The sequence below is a fragment of the Leuciscus leuciscus genome, assembly GCF_965113295.1.
Source record: "Leuciscus leuciscus genome assembly, chromosome: 1".
Classification (NCBI taxonomy): domain Eukaryota; kingdom Metazoa; phylum Chordata; class Actinopteri; order Cypriniformes; family Leuciscidae; genus Leuciscus; species Leuciscus leuciscus.
The window spans coordinates 71,171,290-71,187,671 of record NC_138725.1 but is presented as its reverse complement, the minus strand read 5'-3'; the positions used below and the strand labels follow the sequence as shown (position 1 = coordinate 71,187,671).

Here is a 16,382-nt window from a genome sequence, read left to right as displayed (position 1 = left end):
TGAAGGAACAGAGGTCACGGTTCATACATGCACACAGTTCAGAATGATTGTGTGAGCGTGACGTCTCAGACCTGTGTGGGTAGTCCAGAGGACATGGGCCGACTCTCCTCGTCACTCTGGATCAGATGTGTGATGTGCTGAATGCGGGTGTAGCGGCGGCTGGGATAGGTGAGGGTGTGACTGCCCCCGCAGCTACGGGCCAAGTAACTGTAATCCGCCATTTCTGGGATCCTCTCACTGAATACAACATTCAACTCTTAGACTGTCACACTGTCAGTCCAAATCTGATTAATTGCGTATCCGATCTGAATTATTGACTGTCCACACTGTGTATCACAACATTTCAGATCTGATTTGCTCACGCCACAAGCACTGTGCACGGATTCTAGGTTACGCGTAAAAAAAAAAAATATATATATATATATATATATATATATATCATTTGGGCCTAATGAAGCAAAGGCAGAAATGTAGGAGACTGACATGTGCGGCTTTACTCCGTGCTGCCGTTTCTGCTGAAATAGATTTACAGAAATGTGATTTGAATAGGATATCAAACCACATAAATCTAATTCAGTCATGAAACTCTAGAGGGCGCCGTCTGATCGGTCCTTTACATGCAATCTGCAAGCGATCACATCATTACCGCATGGCACAAGCTGATTGGCCTCTGCTGATCCTGCAGCCAATGAGATTACTTGCTCAACATTCAAATATTCAGGTTCAGTGTTTGCTGTAGTTCCTCTGAACCCCTCCACCTCCCCTTACTTGCTCTGGAGTAGCAGCATGGATATCAGATCTAGTCCACCAAGACCAAATACACGAACATCTCCATTTTCATCAAGATGCTAAAACTATTTCGAGAGTTGTCATATTTCATTTGATTTTTTTTTGTCATTCACACTTGCTAAAAATATGATAATTCCATTCAGATATGCACAAAAATCAGATTTGGACTGACAGCATGAACAAGGCTTTAAAGATAAAGATTCTGAAAAGGGGTTTTCGCAGCAATGCCATAAAATAACCATTTTAAATCTCACAAACAAATCTCACAAACAATCTTTTAGTGAACCATTCTTAAAAAAAATCTTACGAGTAAAGAACATTTTAATTATCTAAAGAATCTTTTTCCACTATAAAGAGTATTTTGTGCAATGGAAGGATTCCATGGCTGTTAAAGGTTCTTCATGGAACCATAGATGCCAATAAAGAACCCTTATTTTCAAGAGTGAAGATACACAGAACATGTACCAGAGTAACTACAGTATCAGCACCTAGTCTGTAAACTGACGTCTACCTATGGAAACTTGTCTCTATGTGTCATGAGTCAGTTAGACTGCTTGCTCAGGGTCTGGCTGCTCCTCTTTCCTGGGCCCGGGGTGGGCCGGAAGCGGGTCCGAGAAAGTTCTGGCAAACCCTGGCTAACCCAGCTTGGGTGTCATTGCTGTAGGAAACTGACTGGGCTCTTGATATATCTGCCTGCACATTAAAACATGTCTGCGCTCATCCTCTCTCAAAACAAGCTGTTCTAAAGTTATCCTGGTTAGTACCTGGTTTCAGGCTGAGACAAATAAACAGCCAGAGTTCTCAATGATCAACTTATTAAGACTTCATCAGTAATCGCAACTGGTCATGTGGCCAGTATTTCATTGCTTAATTTCAATTTTATTTTACACTGGCATGGCAAATACTGGGAGACGTACACTGCACTTAAATATGTCGTTTCATTCAATAACTACAAAATATACCCCTAATAAAAAAAAAAAGTACCCTTCAAGGATATTTTGCTATTATACTTCATATAGTGTGCATACTAATATAAATGTGCTAGTAGTGTACTATTTTAATACTTCTTGAGGAAAAATAGTCTAAGTTTCGTCATTTTTAAACTTGAAATAATAGGTTTGTACTTTTAGTATTTTTTTTTATACTCTACCAGTGGATTGATGCTAATGATTTAGGTATATAAAGAGACTTGATCCTTTTGCTTTCGCTATTTTCCCTAGTGAAAAATAAATATCCTAAAATGTATTTTGAAATACATTTATTTTATGCTAAGTAATATAGTGCAAATATATTTACATATTTATCTACTTAATATAAATACCCTGCAATTGTACTTTTAGTTTACTAAATTGATATACTTAAAGTCTGCTAAATTGGAACATATCATTTTGTGCTTAATGCACTTTAGTTATCCAGAAATAGTTCAACGAAAGATATACTTAAGTATATTTGATCGTGCTTAAGTGGAACTATTGCAAGTATACTTCAGGTACACTTTAAATATCTTTCATTTAAAGACTGATATTATACAGAGATCACACTATCCTTACTAATAGTGATATTAAAACACATTTTAGGCTTAATATTAAGTAATGTGCATTGTGCAATAAAGAAGTGCTCCACATAAAGTTGAATTATAATTACATCAGTAAGTCTCAAGCGATATGTCAGTAAATATGTTAATGGATTTGTAGTATACTTAGTATGACTATGAAGTAAATATATTTTAAATGCATTTTGGTATAGTTTTTTTTTTTTTTTTCACTTGATTCAAAAATATGCTTTTCTTAAATATATCTTGAGCAAAAGATTAAGTACAAGTACAGGCCAAATATACTTAGACTAGTCAAAATAAGTATACTTAAGTACATTTTGTTAAGTACATCTCTGATAAGTACATAAAAAGACTAAAAGTATACTCTTATTTTAAGTTTAAAAAAGTATACTAATAGCACACTCGAATACTTATTGGTTGGGGAAGCTCTGACTAATTTAAAACCTAAGTTTCTGTGAAATGTTTTGCTATAGGAAAGTGTACTTTTGATATTTGATATTTGTTATATTACAGAAACACTTCTAAGTGTGTCCAAATGCTTTCTGTCGTTTCCACAAATAGCGTCCTCTAGAGTACAGGAGGTTGCTCTACAGATCAATGGGGTTCATGCCAGGTTTAGTGTGTGGAATCTGCAGAACACAGTGAAGTTGAGTCCCTCTTGTGGACAGGCAGTGGTAAATGTGTGTGTGTGTGTGTGTGTGTGTGTGTGTGTGTGTGTGTGTGTGTGTGTGTGTGTGTGTGTGTGTGTGTGTGTGTGTGTGTGTGTGTGTGTGTGTGTGTGTGTGTGTTCGAGCGGTCTCACCTCCTGCAGTGCTGGCGCATCTGCTCCAGCTCGTACACAGAGTAGGGCCGGCTGGACCTGTGAGAGGGCAGTCCCGGGGCCAAGGGCAGGGTGGACATGAGCCTGCAAACATTCACAGACACAAAGCAACGACGTCTTGAGAATATGACAAGCAGAAACTTCTTAAATATCTATTTAAAATAACAAGTGACAAGGTCTTAGAAAAGTAAATACTGAATCTCAATCCCAATATCGATTGAATTACTCTAAAAATGTCAATTGATGCAACCATAAAGTAACATCTTGAATATACTTAAATCTTTTTTTTAAGATAATTAAGATAAAATACTTAACACATAGACATATTAATTCTTAATCATGATAATCATTCAGTCTATCATGGGGTTACTTCACTTGACATTGTCAGAATTGTGTCACTTCGGTCTGTTTATTCTTGGTGGGGTGACAGAGCTCTGACACTGCTTGTGTCTTGTCTTGTTGTGAGTGAACATGTGCTATTACTATTTAGGTGTGTTTTGTCTGTTTGGTGCAAGCACATGGCTTCCTGCATGTTTCCCTGTGCCATGTGCTCGGCTGTTTATTGTGTTACACCCATCTTGTTATTGGTTAGTTTTTCCCACCTGCTCTCCCTTGTTACCTGCCTCATTTGCTTCTGGTCAAGTCAAGTCAAGTCATTCCATCTCGGGGTTTTTGTTGTGTTTGTTTTATTTTTTATTATTTAATGAAGAAATTAAACCCTGACCTTCATTTGAGTCCTCGCTCCTACCACCGTACCGTGACAGACATAAATTAAACTTGCAGCTGTATTAAAATATATATATATATACTGAACTTGATAAAGCAACAAATCGTAACCCATGTAGACCCTCAATACTGTTTATGTTGTTGTCACAGTGTTGAGTGTAAGGTATTTTACTGAGTAATTACTGTAATTTATTTACTTTTCCCTTGAAAAAGTAAAGTAAGGGATTACTCCTAATTTTTCTGTAATTTGATTACAGTTACTTCGATGTAATTGCATTAAAAACTGTATAGACTATACAACAACTGTATATAAGACAATAGTAAAATGAACATGTAACGTCTAATGTTAAAATGTATGTTTAATGTAAGCTTCTCCCTTTACACACTTTGGTCAGTGCAAGAATAATTTATGCAATTTTAAATTATTTATTTGAAAGAATGAAAACAGTCTATCCTTTTTTTGTTCAACAGGTTGAGGTTGAAATGGGATTTAGAAAGTAATTAGTTATGCAATACTTTCTAGAAAGAGAGTAATTAGTACAGTAATCTTATTGAAGATGTATCTAGTAATTTATTACTTTAAGTTTACGAGTAACTTACCAACATTGATGTCATAACAACAAAATCCCTGTATTGATTTGATTAATAACTATTTAATAATAACTTTATTCAAGACAATATTAGTTTTATTTATTGATTTATACTTTTATTTGAATACTTTTATTTATTATGACATACTATTTTTAAAATTTATTATGACATATTTTAATTCAGAAAATGAAACAATGTCATTGTAGAAGAAGTGTATTCAAGTCATTGTCCATATGAACAGTTTAATATATATTTTTTAAATAACTAATTCTTAATGAATGAATTTTGACAAAACAAGGTGTGTCATGCGTGTCATGTCAGTTGTCCTGTGTAATAAGTACGTACTGTCCTGGTGTCATCATGTCCACTGGACGATCACAGGAGATGCAGTGAAACCGGGCCACTAATTGTCTATGACGAAGTGAGAAAGACACAAAGACAGTGAGGTTTGTTTCATACAACCATCATCATGTTAGTCATATGACGGTTATTCAGATAGTGACTGACTGAACATTTCAGAAACATACACAAGGATGCAAATGCTTGGTAAATTAATTCCCAGCATGTGGTCCTTTCCTTGCGTTGCATTCCGGTTTGTATTTCCACAGCATGAAGGTAAGATCTTACAGATTTATGAATGAAAACGCTCGTTTTTAAAACTACTGACATTTTCAGTAGACAAAACTGTAAAGATGGCTACGGCGCATAAGGTCTATACGTCTGAGAAAAAGTGAATCTGGTCGCTCACTTCCTGAGTCCAGCGGCGTCGTCCTGCTCGGGGAGCGACTGTGTCTGCAGATTCTTGTGGATGTTCCTCCAGCGATCATCCAGCTGTTTCTTCAGAGGATCCAGCTCAATCCGGTTCAACTAAAGCCCAAATCATACATATTACAGAAAATACTTGTTTCTATCCTACCACTTATGATGGAAGTTCAGGGGGGGGGGGTCTTTAAGATTGGAGAGAACGGAAATGCTAGATTAACCCTCTGGTGACCTTCGCTAATTTGCCATCCTTTTAAAAAAAAAATGTATACGAAACTTGGAGAGGTTTTGGCACTTTGCTGTGCAAACACACAAAGAATTGTGGACATGATTCGAAAAAGTTAAATGGTCCTAAAAAAATAGTCACACTTGTGCTCCTCATGATCAAAGTGACACATTGGAAATGAATGGGAGACGAATTTCATCTAGTGGAAACTTTTGGTACTGCGGCCAAACAAAATCTGACTGAAAGCTCATGTTTGGTAATATCAACCTCAAATTTGGAACACAACTTGTATAGATTTTTGCAGTTTAACAGTTTTTTTTTGTTTTTTGGAGTAAAACACGTTTTATCAAATATACAAATATTTCATATAAATATAAAAAATAGTATTTTTGTCCATTTTCCTAACAATAAACTTAAACTTTTATAACTTTTTAAGTTCGTTTTTTTTTTTTTTTACTTTACAATAATAATCTGCCAAGTGTCGTCTTTGAATAGAGATCAAACTCAAGTCTGTGCTCCAAAGCATTCAAGATTTATCACAGTTTAAGTTAAATATATAAACTTGCCTAAAAATACAAAATATAAAATAAAAACTTTATTGAATAAAAATATAGCATAAAATGGGTAAGACACGTTTTTGACTGCCACACAACGAACCCCAGCGGGTAAAAATTTAAAAATGAATAAATAATGTGCAATTGGTTGAATCTTTCAAAATAAAATAACACAAATTATTTTAAATTATTCATTTACAATATTATTAAAATAGTAGTTAAAGTACATTTCCACCAAATTCTCATTACCTGTTAAAAATCTCATTCTCATTACTGTAATGGGAAAAATTACCATAATAGCACACTTAACTCTGAACTTATAGAAAAAAGCTGTTATATTAATGTAAAATTTAGAACAATCCTATCAGTGAGTAATTTAAAGGAACACGTCGACTTTTGGGGACTTTAGCTTATTCACCATATCCCCCGGAGTTAGATGAGTCCATACATACCCTTCTCATCTCTGTGCGTGACGTAACTCTGTCTGACGCACCCACCGCTAGCCTAGCTTAGCACAAAGACTGGAGGTAAACGGCTCCAGCTAGCATACTGCTCCCAATAAGTGACAAAATAACGCCAACATTTTCCTATTTACATTTTGTGATTTGTATAGTCACAGCGTGTATGAATAACAAGGTCACATGAGACAGCCATCTTCTGACCGTATACATACTGGGAACTATATTCTCAGAAGGCGAAGCACTGCTACTTGGGCGGAGTGATTTGCTCGCAGCGCCTGAGAAGCCCCGTGGTGAGGAGCAGAGAGTTCGCTCAGAGTTGGAGTAAATCACTCCGCAGAAGTAGCAGTGCTTCGCCTTCTGAGAATATAGTTCCCAGTATGTATACGGTTAGAAGATGGCTGTGTCTCATGTACCCTTGTTATTTGTACACGCTGTGACTATACAAATCACAACATTTAAATGTTTTAAATATTTTGTCACTTATTGGGATTAGTATGCTAGCTGGAGCCGTTTACCTCCAGTCTTTGTGCTAAGCTAGGCTAGCGTTGGGTGCGTCAGACAGAGTTACTGCGCGCACAGTGATGAAAAGGGTATGTATGGACTTATCTAACTCTGGGTGATACGGTGAATAAGCTAAAGTTCAAAAAAGTCTGCGTGTTCCTCAAGACGTACAGGTTCCTAACAGTGAAAAAATATTTCTTACACCATAGAGATGTTAAATGACTTTAAGGAAGAATTGTACCAACAGCACTGCTTCTGTCCATCCTTCTCTCACCTTGCAGTCCATCTCAGTGGAGATCTTCTCGATGAGCTTGTTCCAGTCCTTCTCCTGCCCGCTGATCTTCCCGAGCAGCTCCTGTAACATGTTATTGAGCTGCTCGATCATGCTGTCGAACTGCATGCGGCTCACCTTGCTCTCCAGAGCCTGTTTGTCTGCTTTCTGAGGAGAAAAGAGACGACGTCCACTGACTGAGAGTGTCCCATGGGGACCACACAGGGTTGATGGACTTGAAATATTTACGAACGGTATAAAGAAACAACTCACAATTTCAATCTTCATCTCCACCAGTTCCTTGTCCGCTTTCTTTTCATCCAGTTCCTCCAAAACCTTGTACAGACGCTGGAAAAGCCACAACTTAAGTCAATGTGCTTCGTACAGCATCTCACATATATAACTGCTAAAGGTTTCTGTAAGGGGTTGAGTTGGGCAAGGGTGTTATAATTATAACTAGCTTAATTTAAGTACAAATTAAGTCAGCAGGAAGTCCCTGCCATGGCATGTGTCTCAGTGCAAGTAAATTTGACTAGGGATGCACTGATATGAAAACTTTGGCCGATAACCGATAACTCTTTAAATTTGAAAGTTGATAACAGATATATAGGCTGATGAATCTAAGTTCAAATTTGTATACCATTTTTTGAGAGCCTGATTACAAAAACAAAAGTCTCACCATTAAAATCCATGTCCCAAGCACACAATTATAATGATGTTCTCATTACAATTTTATGTAGCCTATATGACAGACTTGCACTGCACATGTTGAACTGAACTGTATTTTCCTTTTTGAAGTGATTTCAATCATATTTCAAGCAATTCAAAACCATCATGGCGAACAAAGCGCATCTGAAGAGTCTCAGGACAGAGGCCTCAACAGCTGATTGAGTGAAAAGGTCCGTAACTGCTGGTCTAGGATCAGTTTTCTCCGTAATAACAGCATATTGGCGAAACAGATTTGGTGTTTGTACTCTTGAGAGCGTCAAAGGTTTCTAATTACAACGTGTTTTTGCAGCGTTGAGCAATGCAGCCAATCACAAACATATCTGTTGATTTCTTGAATGCAGTGGCCAATCAGAGGTGTTTGAGTTAGAATCCACTCACAACTCTAAACACCAGAGTGTTTGTCCAGTGCTGAGTTCTGCTCGCTCGCAAATCCCCTCGTTATAAGTTCATTTACAATAAACAAAGTGTAGACATTATGTAGGCTCAATACGAGATTCATTGTGCAGTCACTTTCATTGATTATAATGGAACTTTGTAACCCAGACAGCAACATAGTGTCGGCCCACATCTGGGCCGTGTGGAATCCATGTGTACCAGATAATTTAATATTACTGAGTACTAGAATCTGTACTGTAAATGCCCCTGTTTCTCGATGAACACAAGCTGTGCTGCTCTCACTCACGTCGATGTGGATCTGTTTCTCGCTGTGTTCCTCCATCAGGCGTCTGGATGTGCTGTGGAGTCTCTCGTTGTCGGCCTGCAGCTGCAGTAAGACTCCCTTCACATCACTCGCCACATCAGTGTTCTGCAGCAAAACACACATTTCACAACATCACATACACACAGAGGACATTTTCACCGATCTGTCGGAGCTCGGGATACTCGGCTTCATTTCAGTTTCAACATAGTGTCGGCCCAGATCCGGCCCACACCCGGGCCGTGTGGAATCCACGAGTACCAGATGTGGGCCGGATCTGGGCTGACATTATGTTGCTGTCTGGGTTGCAACTTTGTCTCAAATGTTTCTTAAAATGTCTTAAGAAGAATAAATATAGACTCTTTTCATCTCTGTTTAATCTCTGTCCCTCTCTGTCATGTACCTTAATCCTGTCCCGGTGTTCCTGGTTCTTGATGTGAGGGGTCTTGTCCTCTGGTGGTTTGTAGTCACTCTTGGGCAACTGACTGATCTCCTGGTTTAGATCGAGACCTTCTTTCTGCTGTTGACCCTGATCCTGACGTGAACTCTCAGGTGAACCTGACCTACTCTGAACCTGACCTGAACTCTGAACCTGATCCTGGCCTGAGCTTTGGACACGTGCCGCTGCTTTGCTGAACTCTACTGCCTCCTGCTGTTGACTTTTCGAGAGTGGAGAGGATGAGGAGGACGTCACATCCTCAATCTCAGAGCTGTTTAACTACAGGTGAACCGTAAAGAAAAAATTATAAAATAATGTTAAGGAAAAATAATAACCCAATGCAAGGGTATTAAATCAACAGGGCTGGGCGATATATCGGTTATTGTGATTTATTAGTTATTTTATAATATTAACTTTTGGTGTTTGAGTTTGATATATGGCCCAGCCCTTTGGAGGGAGGAGTTCTGTCTGTCTGACCTGCTCTTGATTGTGTCTGTCTTGGCTGCTTCTCTCTTCCACTCTGTCACTCTTCTCTCTCATCAGATCCTGCACTTTCTCATCCAGCTTCAGCACTGCAGTCCTGTATGAGTGTGACTGATGTACAAAGGGCTCAAAATGTCAACCAGTGAAAGGAAATTGCACTTGCTTTTCTAATTTAATCAGGTCCAGATTCATGCACTTCTGCAGTGCAAAAAACAAGTGGGATGTGTTTCTCCAGAAAATTGAGGAGAAAATGTATTCTGATATAGCATTATGTCCAGATTCTGCCAGCTATGAGAATGTCCTCACAAAGTGAGAAAGTAAGAAAACATCTAAAAAATTTATAATTGTACAGTGGATATAAAGGGCCCTATTTTAACGATCTGAAACGCAAGAATCAAAAGCGAAACGCAAGTAACTTTGTGGGCGGGTCTTGGGCACTGTTGCTATTATACCGGCGGGATAAATTACTCTTGTGCCCAACGCAAATCTAAAATGGGTTGGTCTGAAGTAGCTTCATTATTCATAGGTGTGGTTTGGGCATAATGTGAAATAAACCAATCAGAGCGTCATCTCACATTCCCTTTAAGAGCAGGCGCGCTTGTTCTATGGCAGATTGCTATTATAACGGCGGATTTGCCAGGCGCATGCCAGGAGCGGTTCAGAGCCGAGGAGACCGACGTTCTCGTCAGGGACGTAAAACACAGAGAAGTGACATTGGGGATGGAGAAACCCACCCAAATTAGCTTCGGTTAAACAGGCGTATGATAATTTGGGTAAATGTGTAAGCTAGATTTATGCTTATTTTTTCACATCTTCATGAACACAACAATGATTTCGTGAGTTAATATTTTTCCTTGTAATAATGTAGCCTATGATTTGCAAAAATGAAAACTGCTGCTTCTGTGTAGATGAGAGAATCAAAGTGTATGCGCGTTGTGCACACGCTACATTATGGCCAAGCATGCGCCCTCAAAATAGCATATGAATAACATGCACAACGCTCCACTGACTTTAGACTAGGTTTTTCCTGGTCAGTGGCGGAATTGTTTTCTAAACCTGCAAAATAGCACCAGGGAACGTTTGCGCCGGAACACGCCTCCTCTTTTCGCTGAAACGCCCCCCGGAGCGCAAGTTAATTCCCTAATTTACCGACGTGCATCTGTGGAGGGAAAAGTCCGCTGTGTGCGGGTGCAAAATAGGAATGATACATGCGTCGCTGTACAAAGTCAATTGCGCTGGGTGCAAGATAGGGCCCAAAAAGTCAACAACAAAAGAATTGGACCTTTAATGTAAAAATAACCTAAGCAATGACATATTTCAGAAAAAATAATAAAAATAATAAACATAAAAAACTAACTAAATGCATAAGTGTACACACCCCTGAACTAATACTTAAGCACCCTTTGATTTGATTTTAGAACCTAGCTGAGCTTATTGCGAGTTTATCAGAGTAACTTCAGGAGAAGACAGATGTGTACCATTTCACATGACCTTGATGATTAGTTCATTCTGAACACAGCCATTTACCCAATTAGAAAAAGGGTGTGCACACTTATGCAGTTAGGTTATTTTAAAGTGCCCCTATTATGCTTTTTCAGAAATATTATATTTCATGTAGTGTGAAATAAAGCTGTTTGTGAATGTAAATGGTCTGCAAAGTTTCAAGGATAAAAGTGCAGATAAATGGAGTTATGGACTCCTAAAAGAAGGAATCGATCCTGAAATGCCTGAAACGAGTTGTCAGTAATTCAGTCACAGCAGACTGGGCCATCTGACCAATCAGAGCAGAGTAGACCAATCACAACAGACTGGGCCATCTGACCAATCAGAGCAGAGTAGACCAATCACAACAGACTGTGCCATCTGACCAATCAGAGCAGAGTAGACTTTGAAACTGCATTTTCAGGCACCCAAAACGTAAACGAACGGCCAAAACGCATAAAAAGTTTTACGTTTTTAGTTGAAAATGGTGGCGTGCAAACAGCTCCTGAGTTTGACCTACATATAATTGATGAAAAATACTTTGCCAGAAGTAAGATAAATCCGACAAAACCATGGGCTGTGTGTCATTCAGAATTGAATTGAGTGAACCATTTAATGAGGTGGAAAACAACAATTCGGAACAGAACTTAAAATTGTCCAAATCATATTTGGAAATGCCATCTATAAAATTTGTTTTCCATTTCCACAACTGAACAAAAGTTTGGGGTTTGGAAATGTTTAAAATTAAATTTCCCACGGAAAAACATTGTGACGGGTCTAAAATATAAACACTTATAATATGTTTCCCAGACAGCAACATAGTGTCGGCCCAGATCCGGCCCACATCTAGTACACATGTATCAGATGTGGCCTGGATCTGGGCCGACACTATGTTGGTGTCAGGGTTACCATAGTGAATCACGGTAAGACAAAAACATGTTTTGGAGGAAGGATTGATGATGTATTGACTCATTATTTAAATGTTGTTACATAGTGTACCTCAAATATATTCTCCTATCCCAGTTAGATTGATTGCGCTGAAAAGTGTACAGTGTGTCATTGTGGCTCAATCAATACATTGCTCTGTTTGTTTGAGCATCTCAACATTGGTTGCTCAGTCACCGGCATTAGTTTAGGCTGGACTATGTTTGACTGACACAAATGACACACTTCACCTTTTACAACAATAGAAGTCTAGGGGAAGTTCTGTTTAGATAATTACATAAACTGTACCGATGAAAACAGCCTTTAGAGGAACTTGACTATCATATAATCTGATAACCCTAAACTGTGTTTTTAAAGAGAGGGTTAGAGGAAAGGTTAGGTTGGATTATTTTCTCTCATACCTTCTCTTTATCTTCTAGAAGACTGTCCACAAGAGTCCTCAGATGATTGAGCTGCTCCGACACATGGTCAGGAATCTGCCGCTCTCCTGCAGACGTCACAAACAAAATGTCAGAAACATACTTACACAAGCATATTAACAAAAAGTAACTTGCCTGTGAATAAAAATTGGGACCCACTTCATATTAAGTGTATTTAACTAGTACTTACTATGCACTTATTGTGTACATTTTTACATTGACCTTGAATTTTTATAAAAATACCTGCATGTAATTACAGCTGTAGTTAATTTCTGTAATCACATCTATAATTACACTGTTAACCTTCTAGCCTGGCTCCGCCCTCCTACGTACTTCCGCTCAATTTTCATTTTCCTTCAGTACTCCGTCTGGGTTTGCGGTATATTTGTGGGTTTTCTCCAGCCAAATTTTTACCGGTCCAATCAGCGAACAGAGGGAGTGGCTGAGAACGATGACGTTAAGGTCGTGCGCTAGTTTGAGTTGTAGGGTTACGTCACGACCAAAGGTTAGCGATTGGTTATGACAGATCCAGAGTGGCTCTGGGCAGATCCAATAGTTTTAAACTTCAACAGAGTACCCGCCTTCAAGGAAGTTAATAGAGAGTTAATGGAGAGTGGCCAGACTCTCTGTACAAATTAAATGTACCTAACAAATATTTTTTGATGCAATTACATAGTAATTAATATAAATGGATGTATTTGATTGATTTGCAGGTGTAAAATGCAGATGAAGGCCCCTGTAATGCCCATTTTATATTAAAGGGGCTTTATATAGAGTTCAGAAACCCTTGTTTCACAGTGACACCGGTGGCTTTTAAGTAAAGTCAATTTTTTTTAAGTTGTTAAAACCACAGATATGACAAAATTATTTTCGTAATTTCTAGCTAGCGAGTCGCCATTTTGAAGTGACGTCACAGCCTACGTAACGGGGTTGGTTGGTTCCGCTGGTGAGCGAAGAGAGTGAAGCGTTACTGGACCGGACTGAAAACTTGTTTTAACATCGGCATCTTTTCAAGCAATAAGCCTCTTTGTGTGGTCACCATGAAATATAAATGTGATTAGAATTATGAATGAATAATAGAAATAACGCAGGATGTTGTCGGTTGAGACCCTGCTGTGTATGTCGTACCCATTGCAGTGAGGAGATCCTGCAGATGTTGAAGCTGGGTCCGATCAGCCTTGTTTGCTTCCAGCTGTCCCACACTGGTCTCCAGACTCTCGTGCCTGTCTCTCAGTCTGCCCACCTCCTTCAGAGCCTCTACGGTCTCCGGGTAGCGCTCGGCACCAACGCTGACCCGGCCCGTCGCAGCGCACAGAGCCTCGTCAGACTGGGACTGATGTGGAGAAGAGAGATCTACACCAGGTGTCCCACCTGTACCTGCTCTGTCATCCTTGATCGGACTACCAAGGTTCAAAGGGAGGACGGGTACGGTGCCTTCAGCGGCGGAGACTGTGCCCTGCAACCCCTGAGAATGCAAGAGGGAATGTCATTTACAAAAGCACAGTTCATGCCACCTGAGGCTGAGATGAATGTCTTCGTTTTTGGCCTCAGTTTCTGTTTGTAGATGTTGGTTATGCATTTACATTTAGCAAATCATTCATTCAGGTCAATGTTTGCCTCAACTGCAGCTGCCGCCTGCTCTGACAAAACAATGACTGCGATAAGAACCTGTGAGATTTAGGATGGTTGTGAAAGGTTACTGGCTTCTGAAAGCTACACGACACACTAAATTGACTTTGAGTGATTACGTCTGGACGTGCCTCCTGGATCTTCTGCCTCTCGCTGATGAGCGCCGCCTGCATCTCGTCCCATGTGACACACTGTGTGAGCTCCTCTGGAACAGGGTACTGGGCCATCTTGTCCTTCAGCTCTTTCTGAGAGAGAAGAAACATGTAATTCGGCGTTTTCTAAATAAACATGACACAATAATTCTCTGATGACATAAAGTCCTTGTTATTGTTTCAGCACAAATCTTGATCATTTTAGATGAACTAAATACTCATAATTTACTCATCCAGACCCATGATGCTTGTTATTGTAGTGCATTGTGGGATTGAATGAGTGCACTCGATAATGTCCACTATGGTTTTGGACAACACTACAAATGGCCGTTCCCTCAAATAGTGCCTTATTTAAAGGGATGGTTCGGAGTAACATCAACCTAGGGTCCTTTGCACCATGACCTCGAGCCAAACACCCACCAGAAGCTGTTTTTCCTTTGGTCGAACATTATTAAAGTTAGAGCTTATTTAGAGATATCAGCCGAATGGCTTAGTGCAGGCGCTAATGGATCCAAGGATGTATCTCGTAAATTACCCCACTAATAATGCCCAGAATGGTACCAAACTTCTACAGTAGTACAAATAGGTTCTGTACTCATAAAAAAAGGTATTGGAAAGTTTGTAAGTACATCAGGAGTTTGTTTAAATAACACTTGCCTGACGGCTCATGCTACCGCTAACCCGGACATCGACGTCACTTCCGTGATTTGGGAAAAGCCCGTAAAAGTCCTGGCAGAAAGCGATGCATTAGGATGTAGTGTAACGACGCCCAGTTCCAGAAATGCACTAATATTGTGTTGGTAGTACCAGTTTGCAACAATTATTAGTTATCACTAAGTTGTCAACACTTCGTAAAAAATTAAATAACAAATGTTGATATACTGGCTTTCTGCCAGGACTTTTACGTGCTTTTCCCTAATCACTGCATGAAGTGACCTCGATGTCCGGGTTAGCGGTAGCATTAGCCATCAGGCAAGTGTTATTTAAATAAACTCCTGATGTACTTACAAACTTTCCAATGCCTCGTTTTATGAGTACAGAACCTATTTGTACTACTGTAGAAGTTTGGTACCATTCTGGGCATTATTAGTGGGGTAATTTACGGGATACAACCTTGGATCCATTAGCGCCTGCACTAAACCATCCGGCTGATATCTCTAAATAAGCTCTAACTTTAATAATGTTCGACCAAAGGAAACACAGCTTCTGGGGGGGGGTGTGTTTGGCTCGAGGTCATGGTGCAAAGGACCCTAGGTTGATTTTACTCCGAACCATCCCCTTAAAGGTATAGGGAACGATTTCGGACACAGCCTAGGTCAGGGAACACATGACAGGGAAACAGAACGAACAAACATATCCTGACAGCACTATTATAATGCAAAATTATGAATTCTTCATGCTTTAGTTATTCATTGTCTGTGTTTTAGTGAGTTGGAAAAGGTATATTCACAACGTGACTTCCACAATCTGACTAGCATGTACACTACTGTTCAAAAGTTTAGGGTCAGTACAATTTTTGAATTAAATTAAAGGGGTGTTTGATTATGATTTCACTTTTTAAACTTTAATGTGTGTAATGTTGCTGTTTGAGCATAAACAACATCTGTAAAGTTACAACCCTCAAAGTTCAAAGCAAAGGGAGATATTTTCTTTTACAGAAATCGCTTTTTATGGCCTACAACAAACGGCTGGTAGGGACTACAATGAGCTTCTTCATGGGTTAGTGACATCACTAACCCTAAAATGTACATAAACCCCGCCCCCGGGAACGCGATTTATAGATTATCAAGACAGAATATGCTAATCAATGACTAGTAGATAGTTAACTCCACATCAGCAACATAAATTCATCAACTAACCATTCAGAAACGTCCTGTTGCATTCTACATGTTGTCACTTCTCCTTGAGTCTCTCCATCTTTGTCTGACTGCGGTTTGAACATAAAAGGCTAAACGTTTTAGAAATGTTCAGTGCGTGTCTGTGTGAGGTAATCGAAGATGCTTACACGGCGGGCTTTTGCTCACCCTCAAAAAGTGACCATTTTAACATGCTATAAAAAATATCTGTGGGGTATTTTGTGCACTCTGGGGACATCAGAGACTTATTTTACATCTTGTGAAAAGGGCATTATAACACCCCTTTAATACTTTT

At 39.2% G+C, this 16,382-nt stretch overlaps 1 protein-coding gene and 1 long non-coding RNA gene across 7 annotated transcripts in view; one reads left to right on the top strand and one right to left on the bottom strand.

Moving 5' to 3' along the window:
- The window catches only part of LOC309512654, a 72,037-nt gene extending 57,884 nt beyond the window's left edge, over window positions 1-14,153 (top strand). The window contains exons 2-3 of the long non-coding RNA XR_014211126.1: window positions 13,595-13,720; window positions 13,859-14,153. This is a non-coding gene — a long non-coding RNA (uncharacterized lncRNA). The remainder of the gene's footprint in view (window positions 1-13,594; window positions 13,721-13,858) is intronic.
- Window positions 1-16,382, bottom strand: part of LOC309510551 (uncharacterized protein) — a 36,191-nt gene that overhangs the window by 9,745 nt on the left and 10,064 nt on the right. For 2 of the 6 annotated variants that reach the window (XM_082185381.1, XM_082185383.1), the window contains exons 4-13: window positions 14,199-14,324; window positions 13,579-13,915; window positions 12,433-12,518; window positions 8,668-8,790; window positions 7,530-7,604; window positions 7,260-7,424; window positions 5,230-5,348; window positions 4,827-4,892; window positions 3,147-3,248; window positions 72-237 (exon numbers count right to left, since the gene is read on the bottom strand). In XM_082185381.1, coding sequence (XP_082041507.1) covers window positions 72-237; window positions 3,147-3,248; window positions 4,827-4,892; window positions 5,230-5,348; window positions 7,260-7,424; window positions 7,530-7,604; window positions 8,668-8,790; window positions 12,433-12,518; window positions 13,579-13,915; window positions 14,199-14,324 — 1,365 coding nt within the window. Of the gene's footprint in view, window positions 1-71; window positions 2,974-3,146; window positions 3,249-4,826; window positions 4,893-5,229; window positions 5,349-7,259; window positions 7,425-7,529; window positions 7,605-8,667; window positions 8,791-12,432; window positions 12,519-13,578; window positions 13,916-14,198; window positions 14,325-16,382 lie in introns of those variants that run through there. The other 4 variants (XM_082185382.1, XM_082185386.1, XM_082185385.1 and 1 more) reach the window with 4 other exon arrangements.